This window comes from Rhinolophus sinicus, chromosome 5 (assembly GCF_057876585.1).
Source record: "Rhinolophus sinicus isolate RSI-liver-muscle chromosome 5, RSI-T2T, whole genome shotgun sequence".
NCBI lineage: Eukaryota > Metazoa > Chordata > Mammalia > Chiroptera > Rhinolophidae > Rhinolophus > Rhinolophus sinicus.
In genome coordinates, this window is record NC_142505.1 from 70341046 (window position 1) to 70368789 (window position 27744).

At 43.0% G+C, this 27744-nt stretch overlaps 2 protein-coding genes across 4 annotated transcripts in view; one reads left to right on the forward strand and one right to left on the reverse strand.

Annotated features, from left to right (window-relative positions):
* The window catches only part of CNOT6 (CCR4-NOT transcription complex subunit 6), a 55044-nt gene extending 46806 nt beyond the window's left edge, over window positions 1–8238 (forward strand). For all 3 annotated transcript variants that reach the window (XM_088798556.1, XM_088798555.1, XM_088798557.1), the window contains 3 exons: window positions 71–301; window positions 1989–2191; window positions 4222–8238. In XM_088798556.1, the coding sequence (XP_088654682.1) occupies window positions 71–301; window positions 1989–2191; window positions 4222–4434 (647 nt within the window). In that variant the 3' untranslated portion in view covers window positions 4435–8238. The remainder of the gene's footprint in view (window positions 1–70; window positions 302–1988; window positions 2192–4221) is intronic.
* Window positions 8239–20611: 12373 nt separating this feature from the next.
* On the reverse strand, window positions 20612–22130 carry SCGB3A1 (secretoglobin family 3A member 1). The gene is made up of 3 exons (XM_019716941.3): window positions 21985–22130; window positions 21135–21430; window positions 20612–20736 (listed from the first exon to the last, which is right to left on the reverse strand). Exons 1-3 carry the CDS (start codon window positions 22037–22039, stop codon window positions 20713–20715), a joined length of 375 nt encoding a protein of 124 aa, XP_019572500.1. The 5' UTR covers window positions 22040–22130; the 3' UTR covers window positions 20612–20712.
* Window positions 22131–27744: the final 5614 nt, after the last annotated feature.

A 27744-nucleotide genomic window follows, 5' to 3' on the forward strand; every position in this document is an offset into this window, starting at 1 on the left:
TACTTTCAGACACTAAAAATCTGTGGGCTGATTGGACAGGTTTTGTCTGTGTTCTTTTTATCTAATGTAGCTGGAAAGCCACATCTTGGAACAGAAAAACAACTTATTCTCGTGGCTAATGCTCATATGCATTGGGACCCTGAGTACTCTGATGTGAAGTTGGTTCAGACGATGATGTTTCTCTCCGAAGTGAAGAACATTATTGATAAAGCCTCGCGGAGCCTCCAGTCCAGTGTGGTGGGAGAGTGTGGAAATATTCCACTGGTGTTGTGTGCAGATCTTAATTCTTTGCCAGACTCTGGTAAGAAAAGAATGTTGTTAGTTTATGCAGAATGCTTTCTGACTTAAAATGTTTTTGTTTGTTTTGTTTGTTTCTTTTTAGTGAAAAAGCAGTTTATTAGAAGAAAAAGTACACTCCAAAGGGTTTGGAGCAGACCCTGAGCAAAAGCAAGGCTCAAAAAAGGCTAAAATGTTTTTATAATGTATTGTTTCTGATAATTCCAAATTTAGTGAACAAATTCAGTTTGTATAAAAAAATTTTGTGTGGAGTAGGGGGACCATTTTGAAACTGAAATGGTATGAAAACCTCAGGAGGAAGGAAGGGCATTAATCATCTTCAATAAACACATAGATGATAACTTGAAATAACTCCTTAAAGAACATAAATATATTTCATTATCCCCAGGTTACGTATAGTGCAGACTCTGAAAGGGTTTTAAGACAGCTTCTTTGAGATTGCACCATGTGGTAATATAATCCAGTTTACATTTGACCATATATTTGCAGGATCTCAAATTTTGGTGGGCTTGATTAGAAAATATATTCCTCAGGTGGAAATTGAAATCCTTCATTTACACAGATCATGCAAGTGATTTTGACAAAAAACAAGGATTTTAATTTGTATTACAAAGTAGACTGTAGAAAGCCTTATTCTTGAATACTTTTCCACTGATGATGCAGTGAATAAACCATAGCTCTTGTAATATGGAAACTAAGTACAGTAGTACCTCGGTTTTCGAACGTCTCCGTTGAGGAACATTTTGGTTTACGAACGCTGTAAATTTTATGGATCTATGGTATCATTAGATAGTAAAATTTCATGCTAAATTTGGAGTTTTTAGGGTTGATTTTAAAGGTCTGGAACGGATTAACCCATTTTGCATTACTTTCTATGGGGTAACCGAGGTACCACTATTTTCTCTTGAATTTCAGCTCATATATACTCTTCCATGTTCGCAATACTTTTCCTTGAACTTGCATGCATGCATGAGCACGTGCTCGCACACACTGTTGCAATGGTTAAATTCAGTAGCACATCAGCACGTCCTGCCATCACAATGGAGGGAAGCCATTAATAAGATAGAAACTATGTTAAAATTTGTTTTCAGGGAAAATAAAGATATCTAAGATCCAAAGCTCTTTAGTCCATCTCATCAAGCTGTCTGGGGATTACTGCTACTGACTGAAGCAGTTGAGGATTATTCTCTGGCAATTGCTCTACATGCTTTCTGCCCTCTATTTAGCTACAAAGTATCTGAGGGACAAAGAGACTTGTCAAATCATACAGATCTTAACACCTATTTCCATGTTGAACAACAACAGTGTTTTAATAGCAAACAAGGGAAAGTGTCCAACCTTGCTGACTAAATGAAAATTAAAATAAGTATTTGCAGAGTCCATCTCATGCTTAGGAAGCTGGGGAAATTGTGTCCGGGCTGGTGAACTTCCTCTGCAACTAGGTGGTGGCATTCTTTGCCAGAGTTGCCAGTATTTAGAATGGGACAATGAGCCCTAATCTTGGTGTTTTATACCAAGTAAATCATTTAGCATAAGTAGAAACCGTCATACTAAGATGTTGATTGTGGTGTTAATTCTTTTCAAAAAGTGGCAACAGCTTGAATTTAAAAAGATTAAAAAAAACTAGTTAACATATATACCAGACTGTTGTATTATGCAACCATTAAAAAGTCCATTTATTTTCATTCTAGGTGTTGTAGAATATTTGAGCACTGGTGGAGTAGAAACAAATCATAAAGACTTTAAGGAACTGAGATACAATGAAAGTCTTACAAACTTCAGCTGTAATGGTAAAAATGGGACAACCAATGGAAGGATCACCCATGGTTTCAAGTTAAAGAGTGCCTACGAGAGCGGCCTGATGCCTTATACAAACTACACATTTGATTTCAAGGTGAGTGTGAAATTGAGAAACTTTTAAAACTTCCATTTTTTAAAGAAAGAGTCTTGTTACTTTGTCATGTCTTTAAAATTTGCAAACGTATTCAGAATGGAATTAAGCATCTTGAATTAGTTGGCAGCGGTTTTCTTCTATCTCTCTTCTGTAGAATCCATGTGAGTAGTGCTCCATCCTTACTTAGAGACACCTGTTAAAATCATTTTCAGGGTAAAAAATCCGATGAAATAATAATAGTAAACCCTGGGTTAACTGTTGCTTTGGGGAGGCCATTATGTTTCTTATAGGCTCATTCCTAAATACAGCAGGTCCTCAAATAATGTTTCTTTTAACATTGTTTCATTATAATGTTGATGAGATGCCATAGGAATTTAACTCTTTATCAGCTAGCCTGTGGTAAAACTGGTTTCATTAGACATCGTTTTGCTTAAAGTCGCAGAACCTGTGGACACATTAAGTGAGGACTTACTGTGTCTAATTTGGGGTGAGGTGTTCTATCTTTCATGTAAATTTAACTGAAACTGTATTCCTTGAGTGCCAAAATGTGGTTTACTATTGACCATTTTTAAATTGCTAAAATATATTTGTGTGCCTTCTTACACAGTTAGCTTGCAATGATCTTTTCCTTAGTGCGTCTCCTCATTTTTCAATATCATTGGTTGTTTAGGGCTTGTGTTCAGCTGTCCCTTTTGCATTTATGCTCTTAAATCCTGGTTTTCTTTTTCTAACCTGCTGGAAGAATAATCATTCAGGTTAGATTGTCCACTAGAGTGCAAATACTAGTGTTCACTGGTTCTTAATTTTAGAGGGGAGGGCTTTGTAGACTTTACAGAAACTGTTAGAACTATGACAACTTTTTATTTGACTTTGGGGGGTCCCCAGTGCTGTAGATAATGACTTAACCCTGAGAACAGATGAGGGTGTCGAGTTAAAGAGAGTCTGGAATAGACTGAGGAAGACTGACATGTAAGTAGAATAACCAGAGAGGAGGCAAACCAGGACGGTGTAGGAGCTTAACCGCCAAGGAAAGAAGGCCTTTCTGGAGAAGGAGGAGTGAGCGTCAGGAAGATGCTGGTGAGAGATGTGTCGCTGAAGAGCTGAGTAGAGCCTAGAATGGGGTGTTGAAGAGTAACTGAGCGAGGAGGTAGTAAGGGCCACCTTTGAGATTCTTCCTTCAAGCACATGGACTAAATAAGAGGGGAGGGTGGTAACCAGAGGTGGGAGAGATGAAGGAGTTTTTCTCTTGTTCCTGTTGCTGATACAGAAATGGGAAGAAGACACTTGAGTGTGCTTAGATACTTTGGCCAAGAGAGTGTGAAGGACCACCTGAAGTTATAGGGAGGACAGAGCAAACCAAAAGACACACGCTGTGCCTGGGTGGGTGCTGCTGGGGGCACTCCTGAAGCTCACGGTGCGGTGGGAGACGGGTCCCGACCACGTGAAGTAGTGTGTCATGGGGTACGCATCAGCAAGAGAAGAAAAGTGGAGATGGGAGGAGGTATTAGTGGGTGATGGAGGTCTTAGGAAGGTGATTGAACTGGACATGTGAAGGTTGGGAAGGAGTTAATCAGATGACAAGTACAGGAATGTTTTAGGCAGGGGTCCGGCATGTGTGGAAGCCCTGGGGCAGGACAGAGACTGGCACATAGAAACAGTGCACCCCAGTTCGTCCACCTCCAAAGGGCTAGTATGCCGAGGGGGTGGTGAGCAAGGGAAAGTGGCAGAGACGGAGGGAGGGAAGAGAAGCAGAGGCCATATCATGAAGGATCCTGTAGGTCGCATTAAAAAGCCTCCAAAGATCCAGACAGGAAGAATGAATGGTTACTACCACCCCTAAAGTTTTCTCATTCTGCGAGATTGGACATTTGGGGGACCATTTGGTTTACGTAGTCCTGCCTCTTCTGACATGCTATTAAGTACCTTTCTTTACCAAACCTGACTGCAAGGGTATGTCTTGAAAGCTGTCAGTATTTTAATGTTATCTTATGTGGAGTCTTGTCTTTTTTTTCCCCCCTTTTGTTCTTCAGGGTATAATTGACTACATCTTCTACTCTAAGCCGCAGCTGAACACGTTAGGCATCCTGGGCCCTCTGGACCACCACTGGCTAGTGGAGAACAACATCAGTGGCTGCCCACACCCTCTAATCCCCTCCGACCACTTCTCACTTTTTGCACAACTGGAGCTCCTCCTGCCTTTCCTGCCCCAGGTTAACGGCATTCACCTTCCTTGCAGGAGGTAGTCAAGTACCTTCAGAGGACGACCTCAATTTCATTTGTCAACTCATTTTAAAAATCTGCATATAGGGGAGTGAGGTATGGCCACTAGGGGTGTTTTTCCTTAATGATGATTTTTCAGTCTGATTATTTGATAAGGATATGGTATGAAAGCCAGGTGCTAGCAACAGACAAATTCTGAGCCCAATATGCTTTATATACTATTAGACAGGGATCGGTGTGTTTGCACCTATCTTTAATTTGTTACAAGTAATTTTCCTGTTTCTTCTATCCAATATATTTTCATGCCTTGAAATAGGAAAATGAATAGCATATTCTCTTTGCACAGAAATCTGTAGCACTACTCTTTTGAGGCCAGTAATAACATCCAGAGACCATTCTTCCATACTTTACTTCCTCCTTTTTCAGACGTGTTTGTAAAATAGAATTTGAATTTAGCCTTTATGATTGTATAGATCCACAGAACACCTGATTTATGAAATTTTGTACTAAAATAAAATCAGATTTGGAAATGATTGTATTGTAAAGTTAGGCTAAGTTTTTTTTACCTATTCCATGTGTTAGAAAGGCCAAGCTTGTAAAAGAAGTTGCAACAGACTTTCTCTGCTGATGGTTTGCACTGTTCGGGGTTTTGTTGGCCCTTTTGTACTACTTTATTTTTAAATTGAGAACATTGCTTTTTAAATCTGTTTAAAGCTTAGGACATGTTTTTGGACCAGAGGCAACTTATCTATGAATTCCTGGGTTTTCACGAAAACTGTCTACCTACCGGGACAGATGAGCTAAGCAGTGAATGATCTGTAGGCATTAATGGAGTGAATGCAATGGTTGATATATGTACATTCTGATATTTTTAAATCTTTAACTTTTTTAAGTTAAAAAATGACAGCTGCTTAGGTACAGCTTTTTAACTCCTTTTTGAGACACCTCCTGTCCAGTCTCCACTGTGCCTGCCTGAAGTTGTTCTCACCAAGCACTGCCTGTGCATGCAGAGAAAATCTGTGCGTCCTCTTTTATGGTTTTGAAATACTGTCTAACATTTGTGAGAATATTACAAAGATGCTTTTGGAAAAAACTGTGGCTTTTTTCCATTGTGAAGCATGGGCTATCACCTTTAGGAATTGTTGGGAGGGTGGTCCCCAGGTCTTTGCTCACCAGACCCAAGCACTGCCTCTCGGTGTCACTGCACAGTGCTGTCACCCAGAATACTACTATCATGTGAACGCTTTCTGTTTTCCAGGTATTCCTTAGTCTCCATGTCTCTTTTAAAATCATTCCTTTGAAAAAAAAAATTTTCCATTTATGAAGCAGTATAAATTGAGATGTATTTTCAAAACAGGTCCCTAAGACATTCTTCAGATCATTTTTAAAGTGACTAAGTCATTTTAATGTGTCGACCAAGATAAAAATTACATTGTACCCTGTGTATTTTGCCCATAGTGCCATTAGTAGAGTAGAAATTAAAGCCAGTGTTAACTTTGCAAAGTTAATTCATATATATTCTGGTCTCATTCATTCATTCTTATCTCAAAAATCAAATGAATTCAGAGGGAACTTGGTCTGACTGCTTTTGTTTCGACTGCAGGCAGGGGAGCAGAACCCCATGTGAGCATTAAGACAATTGCTGTTGGGTGTTAATTAACAATTTTTATACAGAGAATGAGTCATTTTGGATGATGACTTAAAATTTTATGACAAATGTTTAGCACTTATATGTGCTTATTCTGTTTTTAAGAGAGAATAAAATTTACATGCTGTTTAAATAAATGATTTTTTTTTTCTTTTTTTAAAAAAAATTTTCCGAAAGATTTTGATCTTGACTCTTTGTCTGGGACCTGGTTTCTCCTTTGAGGTTTTTTTTTTTAAAGATTTTACTGTGATGGATTTTTATTTTTTGCTTTTTGTTTAAGTTGTGCTGACACCAAAAACGTCCAGTTTATAATCAGTACATTGGAAAGCTGGCAGCATTGATGTAGAACCAATGCATAACTTTTTATGGGGTTTTTGTTTTACTTTATTTTTTGTAAAGTGTGAATAAAAGGTGTGTTTACTCATTTTTCCTAAACACTGTGTTGGTGATGTGCATCATGACAATTTCCAGTGAGAGCGAGCTGGAGCTGGTTGGACTGATGAGACAAGGGGACTGCTTTTCCTCTGATCTGCGTTATGTGCTAATAACAGGTCCAGGGAGCTTTGTGGAGGGGGGGGAACAGCACTTACTCGTTTGTGTTTGTTAGTGGACGATGTATTCTTCTCATAGATGCTGGAACTAGAGTGCACTTGTTAGATGCTAAAGGTTTGAGCTTTACAGAAAATGTTTTCATCTGTAGTTGTTACGGTCTGTAAGATCTTTGAACTGGGGGACAGGATATATTGTCTTGAAAATACTTGTTTTTGCCTCTTCTCGGAATACTGCCTTCTGTGGGTCAGTTTGAACAGCTTCTCCACCTTACTGAGATAGATAGTGATAAATTGAACCCAGAGTGCAGCTTGACAACTAAAACCTTCAGAAGAGAAAGAAATCATTTGGATCTATAGGGAATAAATGGTCACACCAAAATAGACTGTGATACTTTTGTTAAGCAAGGTTTGGGTTTTAAATATTTCTGTGTCCTGAATAATTTCCAATAATCCATACATGCAATAAAAACTAGTATGTTTTCACATAGGTTTTTTTAAAAAAATTTGTAATAAATACATTTAATGTGGTGTTGCCATAATGTAATTTCAGTGTTCTTGCTGGGTAAATCCATCTTACGAATATTTTACAGAAAATTTGATGTATGTTTTCTATTTTAATGATCTGAAATTTGGAGGCACTCGATTCCTTGTTGTAAATCTCTTGAAGTACAGTTTACCCGTACTAGTGGTAATTATTTATGCTTTAAGAATTTAAATTATGTTCATCAAAATTAATTTATGGCATAATTTAAACTAAAGTTGTAGATATAAAACATTGATCGCAACTTTAATCATCCTAGAAGATAGGCAGGGAACACCTCCAAGGAATGCGTTCTTTTTACCTGCTTTGGTGACAACCAGGAAAACTTATTGGAGTTAGCACTTTGAAAGCTAAGGATATTGTTAAACTGAGTGGAATGCACTTCTAAATGTTGACATTGAAATTTCACAACCCTTCTAAATTCAGGTTTTCAATAATAAATTCCAGTTTTAGTATTCCATTTTTTACTGTTTAAACTCATGGGATTTGTCTCCATAGTGACTTTTAAGGTTTTGGGGTCATGTCGTGTTAGGGCAAAGCCAACCTAGGCAGTACAATTCCAGCCGTTCTTTTGATGAACCAATCAGAATACCCGGTACAAATGCTGCAGATAATTCAAAGACACCCTTAGCAAGTTCTCCCCCCCACCCCCCACCCCCCCACCCCCGTTCCTAAACAGTATTTCAAGATGTTCACTTTGTTCTTTTTGGTTCCGTCAATTTTAATAACTGGTATGTTGAAGTTGTATCTAAAATAGAGCGTTTTATTTTTCTTCACAGTACATTATGTTGTGTAATGCACTGGACTAAATTTTGTTTGCCATTCATGTAACAAAACCCAGCGCATGATCTGCATTAAGCTCAGAGAATGTCGCATTTGCCTAGGCAGCTCTTTGATAAGGGTTAACGGGAAACTGAACATGTACCTATGGACTGGAGGTGACAAGGGCTTTTTACTGTTCTTTTCAGTGGAACCTTCTCGGTCAAATTGTAACTAGCTAGTATTATATTTATATACAGGGTCTCTTTTCTTTACCGATGTATTTTCCTACTCATAGCCAACCAATAAATTCAATATCTGTTTCAAATATTTTAAAAGTGTAATTTGTATAGCTGTAGTACTGAGGCTTGAGAAAAAGAAGTGTTATTCAGCAGACCACATATGTAAAATCCTGCGTCGTCTAGGCCTGACTCACCCTTTGAACGGGGAAGGGGGGAAGTGACGGGACAGGGCGTGCTGTTGTAGAGATGGTGTAAACGTAGGGTTTCCTTGGTGGCTGTGCTGTTCTCTGTAACACTCGTACCTTTGCCAAAGTTCAGTTTTATATTTAGGCAACTGAAGGTCCTTTTGCCTTCAGGATCGCTGTTGTTACCAGAGACCTCATGATGAGCTCGTGTGTCTTCTGTCTTGGAGGAGGCTGACATGTTTTAGATCAATGCTTTTAAATACAGTAGCAAACATTGTGTTGGTGGGGTTATACTAACTCATTAAATGTTTTACTTGTTACATGTATATTTTATTACATATAATAAACACACATACACATACATACTTTAAAAATGCATGACTTCCCAGCTCTCCTTCCCATTTGCTTTTTAGGAACTACTTCTATAATGAATGTAAAGTTTTATGTAGATGCCGGAAAAGTTATCTAAAATCAGAAAACAATTTAGATAAAATGAATGTTTGCTGAGATGTTTTTAAAGAAGGCATATTCTACCTATACCTTAATTTGTAATTTTATCTCTCTCTGTAACAGAAGTCTTGTTCTTCCTTATTGTCAAAAAGTACATGTAAAAAAGTTAACGAAGTTGCCTGTATTACTGTATAAATTCTCATTAATGTTCTTTAGAGGAACAAGTACCTAAGGAAACATGAACTGAAATATATTTAGAATAGTTTTTAGGTTTCAGGTAACAATGTTATATATACTGAGGATTCCCCTTTTGGCGTTGGAGTATTATTCAAGTTTAAATTGATTTTAAAACTAAGCTTTTGCAAATACTGTAAAGAAAATTTTAGTATAAGGTTATATATTAGAAGACTCTGAGAGAAGATAGTTTTTACTAGAATTTTACAAGAATTTGAGAAATATTTCTAAGTTAATTTCCTCCCAATAATAAAATACAAAATGTTCTAAGTAGATTTGTTCTTCAAATGAATCTAACTAACTAGTCTAAAGCTAGGAATTGGGAGACTGCTGGATTACAGGCCTGTAGACTGGTTTCTACAGTTTTCTTATCAGCGTTAACATTTTTAATTCAAACGAATGAGGTTTTAGTTTTCTCATTGTCTTTGAACTGCAAACTTCAAATCCCTCTAATCTATTCAAAAGCATATTAATTATTTGGGGCCTGTCATGGGAAACTTTGCTCACTACACCAGTTTGACCTTAATGCCAGAACCTTCCAGCCTTCCTAGCACAGTGAGTCTGAGCCGTGGTCCTGGAGATCCCACCAGCCTGGTGGCCTCGTCAGGTAGCGACTTCTCACTGCCAGCCCTGCAGCCCTGCTGAGTTCAGCATCTCTCCTTCATGGCAGTCCTGCTAGTGCCGGTCTTTTCCCAGCTTGTTGAAATTCTTAAACCCGGTCCGGGAGAAACATTGAAAAGGGGACCATGGTGTCCCCATCGTCCAGGTAGGAGAAATCTGCAAAATGCAGGACTTGCTTTCCTTTGAATATTCACACGATGCAGGTAGCCATCTGTCAGGCGGTGGTGCAGGAATGGGGTGTGGATGCCTCATCCTGAGCGTTAGTGGGGAGTCAGGATGTGTGCATGCCGGAGGACTTGCAGCCCGGAGAGCACTGGAGTGGCGGGAACCCCAAGGGTGGTGCCTTCTGAACCTTGAACCATATGCTCAAGTTGGAACTCCATCCTGTAGGTGGCGGTAAAGAGCCACACGGTTTTAAATGGGAGCAGCATTACTAGGTTAGTGCTAGCAACACTGGAGCATGGATTGAAAGAGTAAGACTAGTTAGCTGGGTTCTGGCGTGGTCCAGCTGACAGATGATAAGCTGAGGACAGCTTGCAGGGCAGGAAGAATAGAAAGGAAGGAGAATTTGAAGTTTTTGGGAAATAGAATCATTAAGAACCTTGATTCCTACCTCACTCACTTGTGGGAGAAGAGGCAGGTAAGTGTCTTTTGTTCAATCACTCATTGTTTCCTGATTCCACATCTCATGTCTTTACCAGCAAGACCCTAATTTTTTCTTCTATTGACCTGGCAAGAACACTAGGTCAAAGAATTTTGTTTCTCGAGGTGCATTTTAACTTCATTTCCCATTATTTTTCATTCAGATTTCAGTTTGGAAAGGAGATCCAGTGTGCCCCTACTAAATAGTTGAATAAATCCAGAAAATACTAAAAGATAGCATTTGATGCTAACTTAATTCTTTCAGCTTATTTCCTTTGGACTTTTTCATATTCTTCAAAATGGTTTAAGTGTAAACAGACTGCCCATCAGGGATTACTAGGTTAAACTAAGCGTTAGAAGGTACTTTAATAGAGCAACACACCACAAATGGAAAAGATCCAAGATTCTAAATCCAGTTAATTTTTCCCTCACGCAAAGGATTAGATGGTTCAATATGGTAGCCTTTAGCCACATGTGGATTTTGAATACTTAAAATATGATTAGTGTGACTGGAACTGTTTTTCTATTAAGTGAAACATTATTTTGATGGGACCATATTTCCCCTGATCTGTCACATTGTATAAGATGTGGAACCAGTGTATTGCTTGTTTATATTGCACATAAATGTCACCAGTTGATGTCAAATAATTCCACTCTAATAATGTTTTACTAACCAAAGTAACATGTGTTAGTTGAATATTTTATGCAAACAGCATGAGTGAACTGTACCTATGTAAGTCATAATTAGTATAAGTTGAGATAACATTTTAATATATTTAAATTATTTTCCTAGTTTAAAAAATAAGTATGGGCAAATTACTAAATTTAAAATCAGTTCTGATATAGAACTGAGCTAGTACCACAACTGGAAAAGCCTGGAATGCATATTGTGAATTTCATGAGGAATGATAATTGCAATTTGCTGCACCAGAGCGAAAGGAAAAATGTGGGGGAGAAACATAGTAAAGTGAACAATATTAAGATACATTTTCTTCAAATGCATATTGAATTTAATGTTTCCTCTCAGTAATTTAAAAAGAATTGATGAAATTAATCACCTGAAATGTCCAACAGTTTTTAAACAGTTTATAAGACGATAAGAGCTTGTATATTTAGCCAGTTATAAAAGAGTTTGTATTCCTGCATAGAAAAACAAAATTTTAATGACAATATGTTTTTTTTAAATATGGGGAAATTTTGTTGAAAAATTATGAGGAAAAGAAAATGTTTCACAAAAATGAAATTTCTTTAAGCTAACAGTTAACCTATAGAAGACAAGACCTAATATTGAAGATCAGTTGATTCAGAATTTGAAAACTTGGAAGTACTTGTTAGGTTTAGATGAGTTGTGTGATATGAAAGACGCTGCCCAGTTAGCACTTTGTGTACACCTAGTCTTAAAGGACTTCCACATTTACAAAGAAATGCGAATTCTCATCCTAAAATAAACAGGTATTTTTGCATCTTTCACACCTGCCAAAGAATTTCTGTTGGATGTGGGAGGTGGGCAGGGGAAGAGTTTCTATCACTACAAATAGTGCTCCAGCTATGTTAGGTCAAAAATTGGGATTTACTGGAATTTTTAAAGGTGCCTGTATTTCCCTTACGTTGTTTTACCTTATGATGCTTATTGAAAATTGTTGCACTCATTTCTCTGAACCAGACTGAAAAGTGTCACAGTTGTTAAAATTATTCAGTATATATAGATTCAAATCAAGGAACCATCACCAGTTTACGAAAACTGCTCAGAAGACTAGAAATAGAAGACAATTTAATGATAATTGTCTTTTTTACTAATGCTCATTGGTTGAATTATGAAGGAATTTTTAACAATGGCTTACTGTTCTATTCTGTTGATGTAAGAAATGCCTAACCTGTAGAGAATTTTTATGAATTTATTTGAGCCAAACTGACAATTGCTGGGAAGCGAGATCTCTGTGGATTGAGAAAATGCTCCAGAGAATGGTAGTTTGACAGCCTATTTTATATGATAGAATCAAAGGAGAAGACGGGGGGGTGGGGGGGTACATGAAATCCATTGGTGGTAGATTAAGGGGGTGGGAGAAAGCAAACGGGGATCTCAAGGATTGGATAAAAAATTAAAACAGACACATACTTTTACATTGGTAGGTATACGATAGTTAATAACATTCAAAGCATATGGAAATGGTATTCAGGAAACAAGATAACAATGAGGGCCTCTGGTGGCCTCATGATCTGGTGGTGGTTATTCCCTGACAGATCTGGAAAAGGAGATTACTCTGACATTTCAAAGGTATGTTATCTTAGATGCAAAAAGACAATAGACAGGCTCACTTAAAGAATGACTTTTGTCAAGCTACAGGCCTGAAAGTGACTACCTGCCATGACTCATTTTTAGTTAGGGATCTTTATGTTTAAACCATCCTGTGTGATTAATTTCAGTCTCTGAGTTTGTAAGGCCCGCCATGCTGGCCTGAGCTTGTCAGGTTTAGCATGTGGCTCCTTTTTTCTCCACAATTCCAATTTAAGATTTTGCAACAAAAGGAATGATTGCCAAATATTCTGTAATCAAAAGTAAAACTTGTCAGGGTGATACACATTTTCTCATTGATCACACTGCATATGAATGAGCTAAAATTGAATTTATGTTGAAACTTCATAATACAAATCATGAATACTGATTTTTGCCCGTTTCCAATATTTACAAATTTTAATAGCATTTTGTAAATTGCTGCAAAAACTACAAGAAAAATTTGAACACTTGATAAGATTAGAGTTGCTTTTCAAATTATGCAAATACCTCTTTGAATTTGATGTTAATCTAAAGTTGACACAGAAATTAGTACTTGGATAAAAAAGTTCTTAACCTGGAGATAATTTGATAAGTTTTTACTATAAAGTTACATAGATTCATCTAAAAAAATTTTGATGTGGATCCAAAAATAGTTTTAATGATTTTTGATGATTTGATTCAGTTATGGGAAAATAGGTATATTTGGAACAATTTGGATACATAAATCTATTTTTTCTATTCTATTTTATGAAATTGAGTGCAAAATCATTAAAATGTTACTAGAAAATATTAATGCAAAAAAGTAGTAAAGGAAGAATAGAGAAAAAAGACATTGAAAAACTAAAATGACAGTCATAAATCTAATAACGTTAAATGTGAATGGATTAATCTAATAAAAGACAGACTAGACTGGATAAAAAGCAGTCCAACTATACGCTGTCTATGGGAGACACACTGTAGATTCAAAGATACAAATAGGTTGAAAGTCAAAGGATGGAAAAAAGTTTCAAGCAAACTTATAAAGTTTGACTAAACTAATAGACAAAATAAACTTGAAAACAAAAACTTTCTAGAAATAAAGAGGGTCATTTCATAACGATGATCAACACTAAACAGTGATAAGCAACTCCAAACTAGAAACTGACAGAATGGAAGGAAATAGACAATTGGACACTTCAATATCCCACTGTCAGTGGATAAAACAACTAGGCAAAAAGGAAGTAGGCTTGAACAACACTAAACCAGCTAGACCTAACGGACATGTATGGAAAACACTACCTTAATAACAGCAGAATACGCATTCTTCTCAAGTGCATGTATGGACATGCTCCAGTAGATTATGGGCGATACCATAAAACGAGCTTCGATAAGTTTAAAAGAATTGAAATTGTGCAAAGCATATTTTCCAATTATAAGGAAGTGAAAATAGAAGGGAAGTTGGAAATTTGGAAATATGTGGAAATTATACACTCCTAAATAACCAATGAGTCAAAGAAAAATATCACAAGAGAAATTAGGAAAACTTGGAAGTAAATGAAGACACGACATACCAACACTTAGGAGATGCAATGAAAGCAGTACTTAAAAGGATGTTTGTAGCTATAAATACCTGCTTTAAAAAGATCTCAAATCAATAACTTAACCTTCCACTTTAAGACACTGGAAAACAAAGAGCAAGGTAAACCCAAGCAGAAGGGAAACAGTAAGGATCAGAGCATAAAATAATGAAATAGAAAATAGAAAAATAGTAGAAAAATCAACAAAACCAAATCTTCGGAAAGATCCGCAAAATAGATGAGCCTTTAACTAGACGGAACAAAGAAAATAGAACAGATTACTAAAAGAGAAATGAAAAGGGGAAGGGGACATTGCTACCAACCTTACAAAATAAAAAGGATTATTATGAAATTCTATGGACAATTGTATACTAATGAATTAGATTACATAAATGAAGTAGACAAATTCATGGAAAGACACAAACTGTCAAAACTGACTCTTGAAAATTGAAAACCTGAATAAATTTATAATGAGTTGCATTCGGAATGAAAAAAACTACGGTAGTACCTTGGTTTTTGAACGTCTCCGTTGACGAACATTTCGATTTACGAACACCGTAAATTTTATGGATCTATGGTATCATTAGATAGTAAAATTCATGCTAAATTGCTGTTTTAGAGGTTGATTTTAAAGGTCTGAAATGGATTAATCCATTTTGGTTACTTTCTATGGGGGAACCACAACTCGGTTTCCTAACGTTTCAGAACTCTAACGGTCTTCCGGAACGGATTACATTCGAAAACCCAGGTACCACTGTATATGGAAAGAAAAGCCCAGGCCCAGATGGATTCACTAGTGAGTTCTATCAAATACTTAAGAAGAATAAATATGAATTCTTCACAAACTCTTCCAAAAATTAGAAGAGGGAACACTTCTTAACGCTATGAGGCCAATATTACCCTGATATCTAAACCAGACAAAGATATCACAAGGAGAGAAAACTACACACTAATATCGTTTGTGAATGTAGATGCAAAAATCCTCCATAAAATGCTAGCAAAACTGAATCCAGCAATATGTAAAAAGAGATTATCCACCATGACAAGTGGAATGTATCCCAGGATGCAAGTTTGGCTTAGTACCCCACTTAATGAAAGGACAAAGTGACAGGATCATCTCATTAGACACAGGAAAGGCATTTGACAAAATCCTACAATCCTTCATTTAAAAATAACAAAAACACCAAACTAGGAATGAAGGAGAACTTCACCCTGATAAAGGGCATTTATCAAGAATCCGCAGCTAATATCCTACTTAATGGTGAAAACCTGTAGGCTTTTTCCTAAGATCAGAAAACAGACAAGATGTCCACTCTTGCCACTTCTATTCAACATTGTACTAGAAGTTCTAGTCAGGGAAATTAAGCAAGAAAACAAAATAAAAGGTATCCAGATCAGAAAGAAGTGAAGTAAAACTATTTGCAGATGACATGTTCTTGATAGAAAATTGTAAGTAATCCACACACCAAAAACCCTGTTAGCACTGAGTTCAGTAAGGTTTGAGGATACAAGATCAATGTACAAAAATCAGATGTATTTCTGTTCACCAGCAATGAACAAACCGAAAACAAAATTAAGAAAACAATTTTATTTACAATAACATTAAACAGAATAAAATACTTAGGACTAAATGAAAGAAATACAAGACTTGTACACTGAAAGTTATAAAACATTGAAAGAAGACGTAAATAAAAAGACATTTCATGTTCCTGGATTGAAACACAATGCTGCTAAGAAGGTGATGATATTCCCCAAATTGATCTACAAATTGAATGCAATCGGTATCAGAATTCCACCTGGCTTTTTGTTTGTTGAAGAAATTGACAAGCTGATCTTAAAGTTCATATGGGACCCCAAATAATCTTGAAAAAAGCAAAAGTTGGAGGACTCAAACTTCCTGGTTTCAAAACTTACAAAGGTACAGCATTATAAGACTGTGGTAGTGGCATAAGGATGGCAGATCAATGAAATTGAAATTAGCGCCCAGAAATAAACCCTTACATTTACGGTCAGTTGATTTATGATGAAAGTGCCAAGACATCTCAATAGCGGAAAGAATAGTGTCTTCAACAAATGGTGCTGGGACAACTGAATGTTCACAAGCAAAAGAAGGAAGTTGGATCCCTACCTCTCACCATGTATAAAAATTAAGTCAAAATTAATCAAAAATCTAAATGTCGAGAGCTAAAACTGTTTTTTAAAAACCTTAGAAAAATACATAGATATAAATCTTCATGACCTTGCTTTAGGCAATAGTTTCTTAATAAGACATCTTAAAGCACAAACAAAAAAGTAGATTAATTAGGCTTTATCAAAATTAAAAACCTGTTTCAAAGGAAAAAAAACGACCCATAGAATGGGAGAAAATATTAGATTTCCAAATCATATATCTGACGAGTCTAGTCTCCAGAATATATAAAGAACTCTTACCACCCAACAATGAAAAGACAAATAACCCAGTTTAAAAAAATGGGTTAAATATTCAAACGGGAGTGGGGGAGCAGGGCTCTAGAAGAGGGTAAACGGGATCTCATATATGGTGATGGAAAGAGAACTGACTCTGGGTGGTGAACACACAATGTGAGATATAGGTAATGTATTACAGAATTGTACACCTGAAATTTATGTAATTTACTAACAATTGTCGCCGCAATAAACTAAAGAAAAAAAAAGATTTGAAAAGACATTCTCCAAAGAAGAGTGACTTCTGGTGGGTATGGAATTTCTTTTTGGGGTGATAAAATGTTCTGAAATTAAATAGTGATAATGGTTATACAACACTGAATGGTCTAAAACCTCTGAACTCACTTTGAAGGGGTGAATTTTAATGTTATATGAATTATCAAAAAACATACAGAATTTTGTAGGAAGTCATCTGGGTTATTTGGTCAATATGTTCTTGAGATTCATTCATGTAAATGCATGCAGTTGTAATAGCTGTAGCTAATTTGTTTTCACTTTAGTGTTGTATGAATATTGGCATTGTATGAATATTCCAAAATATCCATTCGTCTCTGCAAGAATCTTTGTTTCTAGTTTTTTTCCTCTCTGCTCCCCTTACAAACCATTCTGCTCAGAACATTCTGGTTGGTGCCAGAGTGTGCGAGCTTCTCTGGAGTCTGAGTTCAAGGCCGTACTTGCTGGGTGGTGGGCGTGCTTGTGTGTGCTGAGATGTGCTTCTCCCTGTCCACAGTGTGTCTTCCCACTGACTCCCACCAGCAGTTCATGAGATTTTTTTCATAGTTCCACAACTTTGCCAGTGCTTGTTTTTGTCCAACTTTTAATTTTTGGCAATCTGGTAGGTATAATGGTATTTCATTGTGGTTTCAATTTATATTCCCCTTATTAATAAGAGGCAGGTTTTATTTTTGGCTATTTCAGGTTCCCCTTATTATGTTATGCCTAATGAGGATTTTTGCTGTCTTCCAACTGACTCATAATTCTTTACATTCTCAGAATACTTATTCTTTATCAGTTTTGTGTGTGGCATATATTCTCTGAGTTTCTTTTTTTCTTTTTAAAGATTTTATTGGGGAAGGGGAATAGGACTTTATTGGGGAACAGTGTGTCAATCTTAGTTGTGGAGGGTGCCGTTTAGCTTCAAGTTGTTGTCCTTTCAGCCTTAGTTGTGGAAGGCGCAGCTCAGCTCCAGGTCCAGTTGCCATTGCTAGTTGCAGGGGGAGCAGCCCACCATCCCTTGCAGGAGTCAAACCGGCAACTTTGTGGTTGAGAGTTCACGCTCCAACCAACTGAGCCCTCCGGGAGCTCCAGCGGCAGCTCAGCGGCAGCTCAACTCAAGGTGCCGTGTTCAATCTTAGTTGCAGGGGGCGGAGGCCACCATCCCTTGTGGGATTCAAGGAGTTGTACAGGCAACCTTGTAGGTTGAGAGCCCACTGGCCCATTTGGGAATTGAACCAGCAGCCCTCGGAGTTAGGAGCACGGAGCTCTAACCATTGAGCCACCGGGCCGGCCTGAGTTTCCTTTTAATCTTTCTCTTTTAAACTTTATATTTAGAAGTGTTTCTGACACACACTAAAGTGCAGAGAACAATTGAATGGATTCGATTTACCCATCACCAAGCTTTAGTTATCAGTTTTGACTCAACTAGTCCACCTGTTATGCACACACTGGGTTATTTTGAAGCCAAGTCCAGACAGCATATCATTTCAGCTCTAAATATTTCAATATATGCTTCAAAGTGATAATCAGTCTTAAAAAAAAATTATCAGTTTTCAAAGTCATGGGTTGATTCCCCTGTGTCCTCCAAAGATAACCATACAGAAGATTTTCCCCTGTATGGGTTTAGCCAAATTTGATGACTTTCATCCCTTGCGCTCATATTACTATTACTGATGTTCGAATTGCCCCATCTTTGGCCAGTGGGAGCTTTATTCAAACTGGTCCCCGTGTCTTTTCGGCACTCTCCTCATAGCCTTTGGCCACCTCCTCTATCCTGGTATGAAACAGTGTTTCAGGTTCATCTTTTATATTTGCTGCTCCAGACCTGGAACTGGCCATTGCTCCTAAGATTCCTGGTTCCTTTGGTGGGAAATGGTGTCTAGAGGCCCCCAGATGCAAGGATTCTCATTGCCACAGGATCGGTCAGCATCTAGGTCCCTTCACGAGACAGATAAAAGATTTTTTTCTCTAGATATAAAATATATCAGGCAATTATAATTATACTTCCAAGTTGATTGAGTTATAGGTTTTTATTTAAGCTTAATGATCTTATATCAGCATCTCATTTCAACTTTGTCAGAAATCTTGTTTCAATGACACTAACGTAATGACTCATTTGACATCACAGAATATGCAGAGAATGGCCTGATACAGCAGTGCCACCAACAAGAGAAGGTTGTTTTTACCGTTCTTATTGTTCTGTGCTGTACCCGCCCCCAGGAGGTAGAGTTAGAGGACTATAGTTCCATGTTACTTGGAACAGTGCCTATTGGGTGAGCACCATCACTGGAAATAAAGTTAAGGATTTTTTATAACTTCAATGCTTTTAAGGTTGCTTTAAAATTTTTTAATTTGGTCTTGTATCATGTAAAATCTTTATATGGTTACAAAGTCAAGTTGGCAAAAAAAAAAAAAGATATTTAAAGAAATCTAGCTTTTTTTCCACCATATTCCCTCTTCTCTCAGGATTATGGTCTCTTTTCCCAGGAACCTGCAGGAGTGGGGGAGCGAGCCATTTCAGTTAGCCTTGGGCCTTCAAATGGTCTTCCTGCTCTTGTAAGCTCTCTGATTTCCCCTCCAGGATTTTCCTAGGAAGGCTCCCCAGGTGACAGGTAGCAGGGCCATCGCAGGATGGGGAACTTGCTCTGGCCCCCGAGCCCGCCATCACTTCCAACCACGTCCTCTGGCACACAAAGTTCTCCCAGTGATTCCAGTCAGTATTTTCACTCCGTGCATTAGCCAAGCAACTATTACCAGACACCCTGCAAGGAGCCTGGATATGTAATGTTGGGAGCAATTGGCCAGATGAAGTCATGTCCCCACTGCTTTCTTCAGGAGAGATGCATAATGAGTAATCTCATACTGCTTCATTTTTGTCCAGACACAGCTTTACACAAAGATTCAGAATCCTTGAGAATCTTGGGAGCAATGTGTCACAATGAGATTTAAATGAATCTGGATCCAGGTGGCCTCCTCCTTGTTCTAGTTTGACTATGAATGTGTCAAAACGACCAAAAATTAATCCCTGAATATCCTTATCAAAATAGGAACAGAAAAAGGCCAGAGCCATGTTTTAATAGAAAATAGATGAAAATGGATTCGGTTTGTCTAATGTGTTGATAGTGACGCCAGGGAGCCCCCTTCCAGGAGACAGAAGCAGAGGATGCTTCTAGGGTTGTATTGTATCAATGACCAAGAAGTTTGCTGGGCTGCTCTGGAGATGGATGTCAGCTTTCACGTTCCGGGCCCCCCCACCAACCCTGGGGATCAGACCTCTGGTGGCATAGAAGGAATCACAGCCATGATGTTATTTCAGTGAAACCACAGGGAAAGCAAACACATCAGAAGACTCCCTGTGGCCCTCAACTCTGCCCCAACCAGGGCAGAAATCTAGATTAAGGGGGGAAAACAAACACTTTCAAATATCAGCAACAAATGGCTTTGTTTGTTTGGAGAGTTCTCGCCAATCTTCAATAGTTAGAGAATTCCCATAGTTCATAAACAACTACAGACCATAACGGGGAAAAAATTCCAAGTTGAGTTTTCAAATCGAGTCTAACTCAATACTTGCCTGATCCCTGTCGCCTTTACTTGCTGGTTCTATGCCACCTACCAAATGTCAGTAGTGTCTCCTCTCTCTCCTCTCTCTCTCTTTTCCTCTCTCTCGCCTCTCACACACAATTGGGGCACGTGGCCCTTCTGAGGTGCACATACCATGTCAGCCCTCCCCAGGACCCCCTTCCTCAGCACTGTGGGTCAGAGCAAGGGGAGGAACCCGACTGGCAATGAGGCAAGAAGACGTCAGTCAGCCCAAAGCTGCTTTTAACCATGTTTATTGAGAGGGGCAAGGGGTGGCGCAGGTCCCCATCCTGTAGGTGGCAGCATCTTTTCCCCAGGCAGGGATACTCTGGCCTCTGCTCAGCCAAAGAATGTCAGGGCCCCCTGGAGAGGAGAAGCCAGGCTTGAGTGTGTCCCCCTGAGAGCAGTGAGGGACCTTGGGGGAAGGCACAGTTTTCTCTCTGGCTGGGATCCTGTGCAGGTCATGACGCCTGCTCTGCTGGAACACGCATGGGCGGAATCCTCTTGACAGGTGGGTCCCTATCTTACCACTCGGGCCCTCTGCAACCCCATGCCGGTCAGATATGGCTCACCCAGTTCCCACCCAAGGCCACTGTGGTTCTCCTGGGGGCAGGAAATGGCCCCTTGTCATGGTGCCGGGACCCCTGGGTAGGGTTTAGAGGAGTGGATGGGGTGCTTCCATACTGGGGAGGCCGGCTAGGAGGGCAGCACGCACAGGGGACGGGGGCGGGGAAGGGGGTGGTGTCAGGTGTCCCCTTTACCAGCAAAGACTTCACGGCCCCCACGGCCTCAGGGCCCAGCTCAGTCACACACTTCCTGGAACCTTCCACCAGATGCTCCACTGGGATGCCCAGGCTGGCCAGTATGAACGTCAGGGGGTTGAAGCCCCTGAAAAAGGGGTGTGCCACAGCCCCAACCCCGGCCTCCAGGGCCCCAGCTCCAGCCTCCAGGGCCCCAGCCCCCGCCTCCAGAGCCCCAGCCCCGACCCCCAGGTCAGGGGTGAGGACAGCTGCAACCGGGGCCACAGGCTTCGCCAAGTTCATAAAGAAGGCCACAGCTGCAAACACAGTAGAGAAGAGTTACCCACCTATGCCCAGGCCCCCAAGGAGAACTGCTGAGGACCCATCTCCCTCAGGAGGTGCCCAGGGCCTTGACAACCGGCCAGACCCCAGCTTATTCACTCCCTCCCTTGCTGACCAGAGAGCTGTGGCCCAGCAAGGAGCTGGCTGGTCAGGGGGTCTTAGGAGGTGGCCTGAGGGTGGAGGGAGGAGAGTCGAGCTCTGTGTGGGGTCCCAGGCAGGCTTCCCAGAGGAAGGGACACCTGGGTTGTGTCTTGGAGGAGGATGCAGGAAGTCGATGGATGTTCCCAGACCAGGCCAGTGTTCACACTAGCCTGAGGCTGGGAGGTCCTGGAGTTAGTGGGTGAAGAAGAGAACTGGAGCAGGCAAGGGCCTGAGAGAAGGCCTGCAGGCTGAGGGTCGAGGAGCGGGGCCCCAGAGGACTGGCTTGCTCCCTCAGGGGCACTGGATGGACGAGCATTTAGTAGCCTGGTGACCCAGGGACAAAGGCAGCAGGGTCAGGACAGCTGGAGTGGGGCCCGTGGGCACTCACCAGAGTGGCTGAGCAGGGCCACGCCGAGGACCAGGAAAGCTGCGGTGAGCTTCATGCCGGGCAGCAGCTCAGTGGATGCTCGTGGAACCAAAGACACCCTTTCTAGAGCTCGATCCTGAGGGCTTCATATACCCCATCCTCACCCCTCCCCAGGGCTGGGCCTCACCCACTCTGTCCTCCTGAGAAAGTCGCTGTTTGCTCAGCTAATAGGCACAGCCCTGGCCAACTTCCTGCTCAGGCCGGTGGGCCCTGGGAAGCCCATGCCCCCAACCCTGCCCGGTCTCAGCACTTCCTCTTGGCAGGGCCCTCCCTGAGTGCAGGAATGTGGCTGCGCTTTGTCTGCACCGGGCCCACCCAGGCCTCTGCCTTTCCCGAGAGCTTTCTGGCCTGGGTCCCCCTGGCCTCCTACAGTGCTGTGGGTGAGGAAGGGGCAGGGCTGTGACCCCAGGCCTTCCCCTGTTCCCAGCACCTGGAAATGTCATGCAGTTGAGTCCCCCTGGATCCTTCTGGTCCTGGAGAGGCCAGGGAGGTTGAGTGCTCAGGTCTCAGTCCTGGCCATCTCCCTGGTGGGGCCACGGGCAGCTACCCATGCCAACAGAAGGCCCTGGACATTTTTCCATCTTTGAAACCAGTCTTGACGCAGGAGATTCACATATCTGTCATCTGCAGAGCATGACATGGAGAACAAACAAAATAGCCTATGACACAGTCTTAGCAGGGGAAGACCTGACTTTTCAGGGAGAGTCTGGAATACCCACCCTGGGTTACAAGCAGGTCTTGAGCTTTGCAGCCTGGCAGCTCTTCAGGCCTCCTGAGCCCCTGAGACCACATTCACCTCTGCAGGGGCTTCCTGCTCTCCCACACTCAGACAGCGTGTGGCTTGTGTATCCGTGATCACACATGTGCACGTGCATGTGGTCTCCATTCATTTCTTAGATATTTTCCTTGACTGGTTTGGGAGGTTTGCATTATAAATGTATGTTTTGTTGGCCATTGTGGAAGTAATTTCAATAGGACATCCATTTTCAGCTTGTGAAAATTCACCTTCTAAGGAATTTTCTAGAAGGAAGCCTGCTCACAAGGCAGGGATAAGACGTCTGCATCACTGTGGGTGCAGCAGGGTGGCAGAGGCGGCTGCCCTGTGGCCACACCCATAGTGCCCAAGCCTCGTCCTCTCAGGGGCACACTTGCTGAAGGACGCTGCCCTAGCCAGCCCCCTCCTGAGAAACCTGGGCGAGCTGGGGGGGGGGGGGGTTGCCTCCTCCCATCAGTCAGGTAAGGCTGCCTCCCCTACGGGCAGAGGGTGCTGGAGCTGGAAGAAGACCTGAGGGCTCCCCAAAGGGGACACTGGTTCCGGGGTGAAGAAGACAACAGCATGGGGTTGTCCTCTTGTCCCTTTGAGACTTGGGGACAGCAGTCTTGCAAGAGCAGGCGTGGGGATGGGGAGAAGCATTGGCAGCTCCTAGAGCTGCTGGACCACTGAGGTCCAGCTGCAGCCACAGGACCCCAGACCCACTGGGGCCTGTGGTGGGCATGGGGTCTCCCAGGAGGGCTGAGGTCACATTGCCATTTGCTGTGGGGACTCAAGTCACACTTTCATCAATGAGAATTTGGTTGTGGGAATTGTGGGCGGGACCACTCTTCTGCTGATCAAACACTGGCTGGGCAGGGACCCTTCCAAGCTGGGTCACTGACCCAAGTGCTCAGCATAGGCAGATCTTGGGAGCCGCCCTGGGGCACTTTCCACCATGCAGACAGGACCACAGAGTGCTCACCGCAGGGACAGACCAGAATGGAGCCGGAGGCCAAGAGGAAGTGGAGGCTGCCATCTGTGTGTTCCCTGCAGCACTGCTTCCTGGGTGCAGGCGTTCCAGAGGTCACCCTGCATTCCCTTCCTGGTGCTCTTTATCCTTAAAATCCCCCAAACCCCCTCCTGGCCTCTGGTGGCTGGAAGGACCTGTCCCTGGCTTCCTGTGAGCCTGCACAGTGACAGTAGTCCTCCTCATGTGCACCCCAAGATTTCCAACCTTAAAAGTACATCCCCACAGCTACCCAGCAAAGTGTGTGTCATTGTGTCCCCATTCTCCACTGAGGAGGCCAAAGGACTTACTTCAGGTCCCCAAGTCGTAATGTTCAAGGCCAGCCCAACCCTTCATCTGATACTGGGTCTCAGTGCTGCCCCTTCTGAGCAGGGCAGTGGGGTGGGTGACGGTCTGGCCTGAGCCCAGGTGGCCAGCGTGGTGGGCCAGGGGACACCTCTGTATTAATTTCCTGGCATGACTAATAAGTCACCACATACTTGGTGACTGAAAACAACACACATTTATTCACTCACGGTTCTGGAGGCCAAAGGTCCCTTATCACTGGGCTGAAATCGAGGTGTTGTCAGGGTTGGGCTCCCTCCACGGGCTCTGTGGCCTCTCCCAGCTTCTGCTGGCTGCTGGCATTCCTTGACTTGTGGCCGCATCACTCCAGTTTGCCTCCGTGGTCACATGGCCTCTTCTGTCTGAAATCGCTCAGCCTCCCTCTCACATTACATGTGCTTGTGTGCAGAGCTCGCTGGGTATTGCAGGACATAATCTCGTCATCTTAGATAATTAACTTCATCATATGTGCCAAGATTCTTTTTCCACATAAGGTAACATTTCAAGATTCAGGATTTAGTACATAGATAGCTGTGGGGTTCTAAGCCCACCAAACCCCCAAGTTCTGCATGGCCTCCTTCCATGACAGACCAGCTGAGGTGCCCAGAATGCTGTCAGAGCCCAGCTGGCACAGGGAGAGGATGCAGGGATGGGCAGTGGCCATCAGCATCCACCTGGGCTTCCCTGAGCCACTCCTGTAGACCCACTTCCTGCTGGGAAAGAGCTAGGGTGACACTGAGGTGCCCCTCCTATAGATGACACGGTCAGCCTGTCCTGGGCAATGTTTGCAGGACGTCCTTTGGGCCAAAGCAAACATTGGCACCTGGCCTGCTCTTTCGGGAATAAAGTGCTGAACATAGACAAGAACTTTGGTGGCCACAGGGCATGGGCCAAATTCCGAATCTGAGCTGTGCAAGGACCACAAAGCTCACCAGGCCTGGCAACCAGGCGCTCAGGTGGGGTGCTGTGGCCAGAAGCCAAGGGGCACCTGGCAGCGGCCTCTGCCTGGGCCTCCCTCATGGCTCTGACTCCAACAAACACCTGTACAGGGTGTCTGGCCATTGTCCCCCGCAGCGACACAGGCAGCAAGGCCAGCAGCCCCTCTGGGTCTGGCTGGAGCCGCCACACACGGCACCCCACCCCTGAGGTTTCGGGGGCTCCCTTAACCTCTCTTTCCTTTTGGCCAGACCAGTGCCTGTGCTTCCGAGTCCTGTCTGAGAACCCACTAAGTGGCCTGCAGCAGACTGTGGGCCTCAGTGAGGGCGGGGCCGCCCTGGGCCGCCTTGTGCACAGCAGGAGTCCCCATTCTGGGCTGTTGTCTTGGTTACTGAGCATCACCAGTGTTCTCTCGGGGGATTCTCAGTGCCCATCTTTTGCTAGCTTTCTACGGTAACGCACTGTCGTGTAGTCTCCCCGTGGTTACTGAAGTTTGGGGGCTGGTTTGGCCAGCCCTGGGCAGCGTGACAATCTTATGCTCTAGGATGTGTCTGTGGTGTTGCTCAAGTATAAACTGCTCCTATTCCGATCTATGCAGCTGGGGCACTTGCAGATCTGGTGCCATGGAGGTAGGCACAGGTGGGCAGCCCTGAGGGGGTCCCCAGCTTCCTGGGGCCCCCTAATAACCTGGTCTGAGACACCCCCTGGCCGTCACGGCCGCCGTCACAGTGGAGTCCTTCTAGGCCAGGACCACACACCAGCCAGTAGAAGACCCCTCCCTCTCCTGCCATGAGTGGTCACCAGGAGAACAGGTGGGCACGTCTAGGACTCTTCTGGGAGCTGAGATGAGGCCATCCCATTGGAGCCCTAAAGTGGCTTGAGGAAGAGCAGGCCAGGGCCAGGGCCAGAGCCGAAGGGTGACTGGACTCACCTGCCAGGTGCGTAGCCAGTGTCCTGCCCAGGGGTCACACCATGATCTCTGCCAGCACCCACCCCAGATCCTTCCTCTTCCTCATAACTCAGTCCTCTAGGCCCTGAGGCTCTGGGCAGCGGCACCAGCCGGTCCTGTTCCTTCCTCTGTGGGTATCTTCCCTTGGGTCAATATTGATCTGGCCCCATTGAGCACTTCCTTTTATCCCTTTCCTGTCCCTGGGAGGGTGGGAGGGTGGGCAGGGTCAGCTGCCATCCACATGGCTTTTGCTGTGTGGGCTCTGGGTAAAAGTGATGGGAAAGCTGGACTGCATGCCTTAAATTACGCAAAGACGGAAATTCTGTTGTTGTTGTTGTTTTGTTGTTTCAGAGAGGAGACTTCCCTGGGGTTATAAACTGGCAGCCAGCAAACCTCAGACACTGATTCTGGCTCAGGGAGCCAAGCTGCTGTCCTCAGGGGCCTCCCATGTGTTTTCACAGGGTCCCACTGCTCTGAGTGGCTGTGCTGAGCACAGCAGCTGTGGCCAAGTCATGTCCTATATAATTAGGTCCAGTTTCCGGGTGTCAGCTGGCAGGTGAGTCCAGTCACCCTTCTGCTCTGGCCCTGGCCCTGGCCTGCTCTTCATCAAGCCACTTTAGGGCTAGAGTGGGGCCTCACCACTGATGGACTGACCGTGAGGCCAGGTGGTTCCCTAAATGGAATGGGATTGAGGGCATGGACAGTGTCACTCTCTCAGCCAGAAGAAACATACCTCGGAGAGCAGCAGTGACCTACTAATGTCCCCTGGCCAGTTCTAGGTGGGTCTACATGCTTCCCCGGGCCTCTTCCCAGGCCTGGTGCCCCTGAGGCCTGGAAGACCCCTCACTGGCCGGCACCCTGTGCTGCCTCTGTGCACCAGGGCTCAGCCACCTGTCAGGGGAGGGAAGGGGGTTGGATGAGACCCCAGGGGATGTCCCAGCCCAGACTCAAGAACAGGGCACCACTACCAGAGACGTACTCACTGCCACCCCAAAGTGAGGCCTCCTCAAAGCTGATTGAACACTTAAAACCCAAGGGTTTAATAGCAATGCCTTCTGTTACTCCTGTTTCTCAGAGGCCATGGATGACCATGATACCTGGTTGTGCCCAAGGGGGCCAGGCCCTCTTTTCTAGGGAGGGGGAGCTGCGTCTTAACAGAGATACCTGCCTAGCTGCTCAGCTGTACAAAACCCAGCTCAGATGGACTCTGGCAGCGTCTCAGAGCAGTGCAGAGACGTCACCCTGGGAGCTTCAGCCATCTGGCCAAGTGCACCTTCATGATGCTGTCCCATAGTTTTCTGAGCCCCTCACTGCTTCCCGGCCTTGCTGCATTTCTCCCTTGGCCCCTGTCATCACCCCTATAGTATATCCAGCCCCCACGTCTGCTTTATGGCAACCTTTGTCACCTCTGGCTCTAGTTAGAAAGTACAGGGGTGTCTGTCTCCCCCTGCAAATGCTGGCTCTGCAGGGATGAGCGGTGAGCACTGAGGTCCAGGACAGGAGCTCACTCGCCCTGCAGAAATGGCTGCAGACAGTTGCTCCTGCACTAATGAAGCGGGTGCTCCTGATCCAGAACTCCCATACGAGGGATATCTCATACAGGAGATTTGTTTTCTCCTGCTAACATCACTTCTAAAAACAGGCTTCCCATCTTCCCTGCCTGTTATCCTCACTGAAAGCCCCACATTAGCTGAGAATACCTCTGTCGCCATTCTCAATGGCTGCAGCCCC

Bases quoted from the DNA above. Each gene is read 5' to 3' on its own strand.
- SCGB3A1 (XM_019716941.3), bottom strand. From the start codon at position 22,039: ATGAAGCTCACCGCAGCTTTCCTGGTCCTCGGCGTGGCCCTGCTCAGC. The intron at 21,431-21,984 runs GTGAGTGCCCAC...CTGTGTTTGCAG, and splicing joins GGCCCTGCTCAGCCACTCTG to CTGTGGCCTTCTTTATGAAC. The intron at 20,737-21,134 runs GTAAAGGGGACA...TCTCCTCTCCAG, and splicing joins GGGCCGTGAAGTCTTTGCTG to GGGGCCCTGACATTCTTTGG.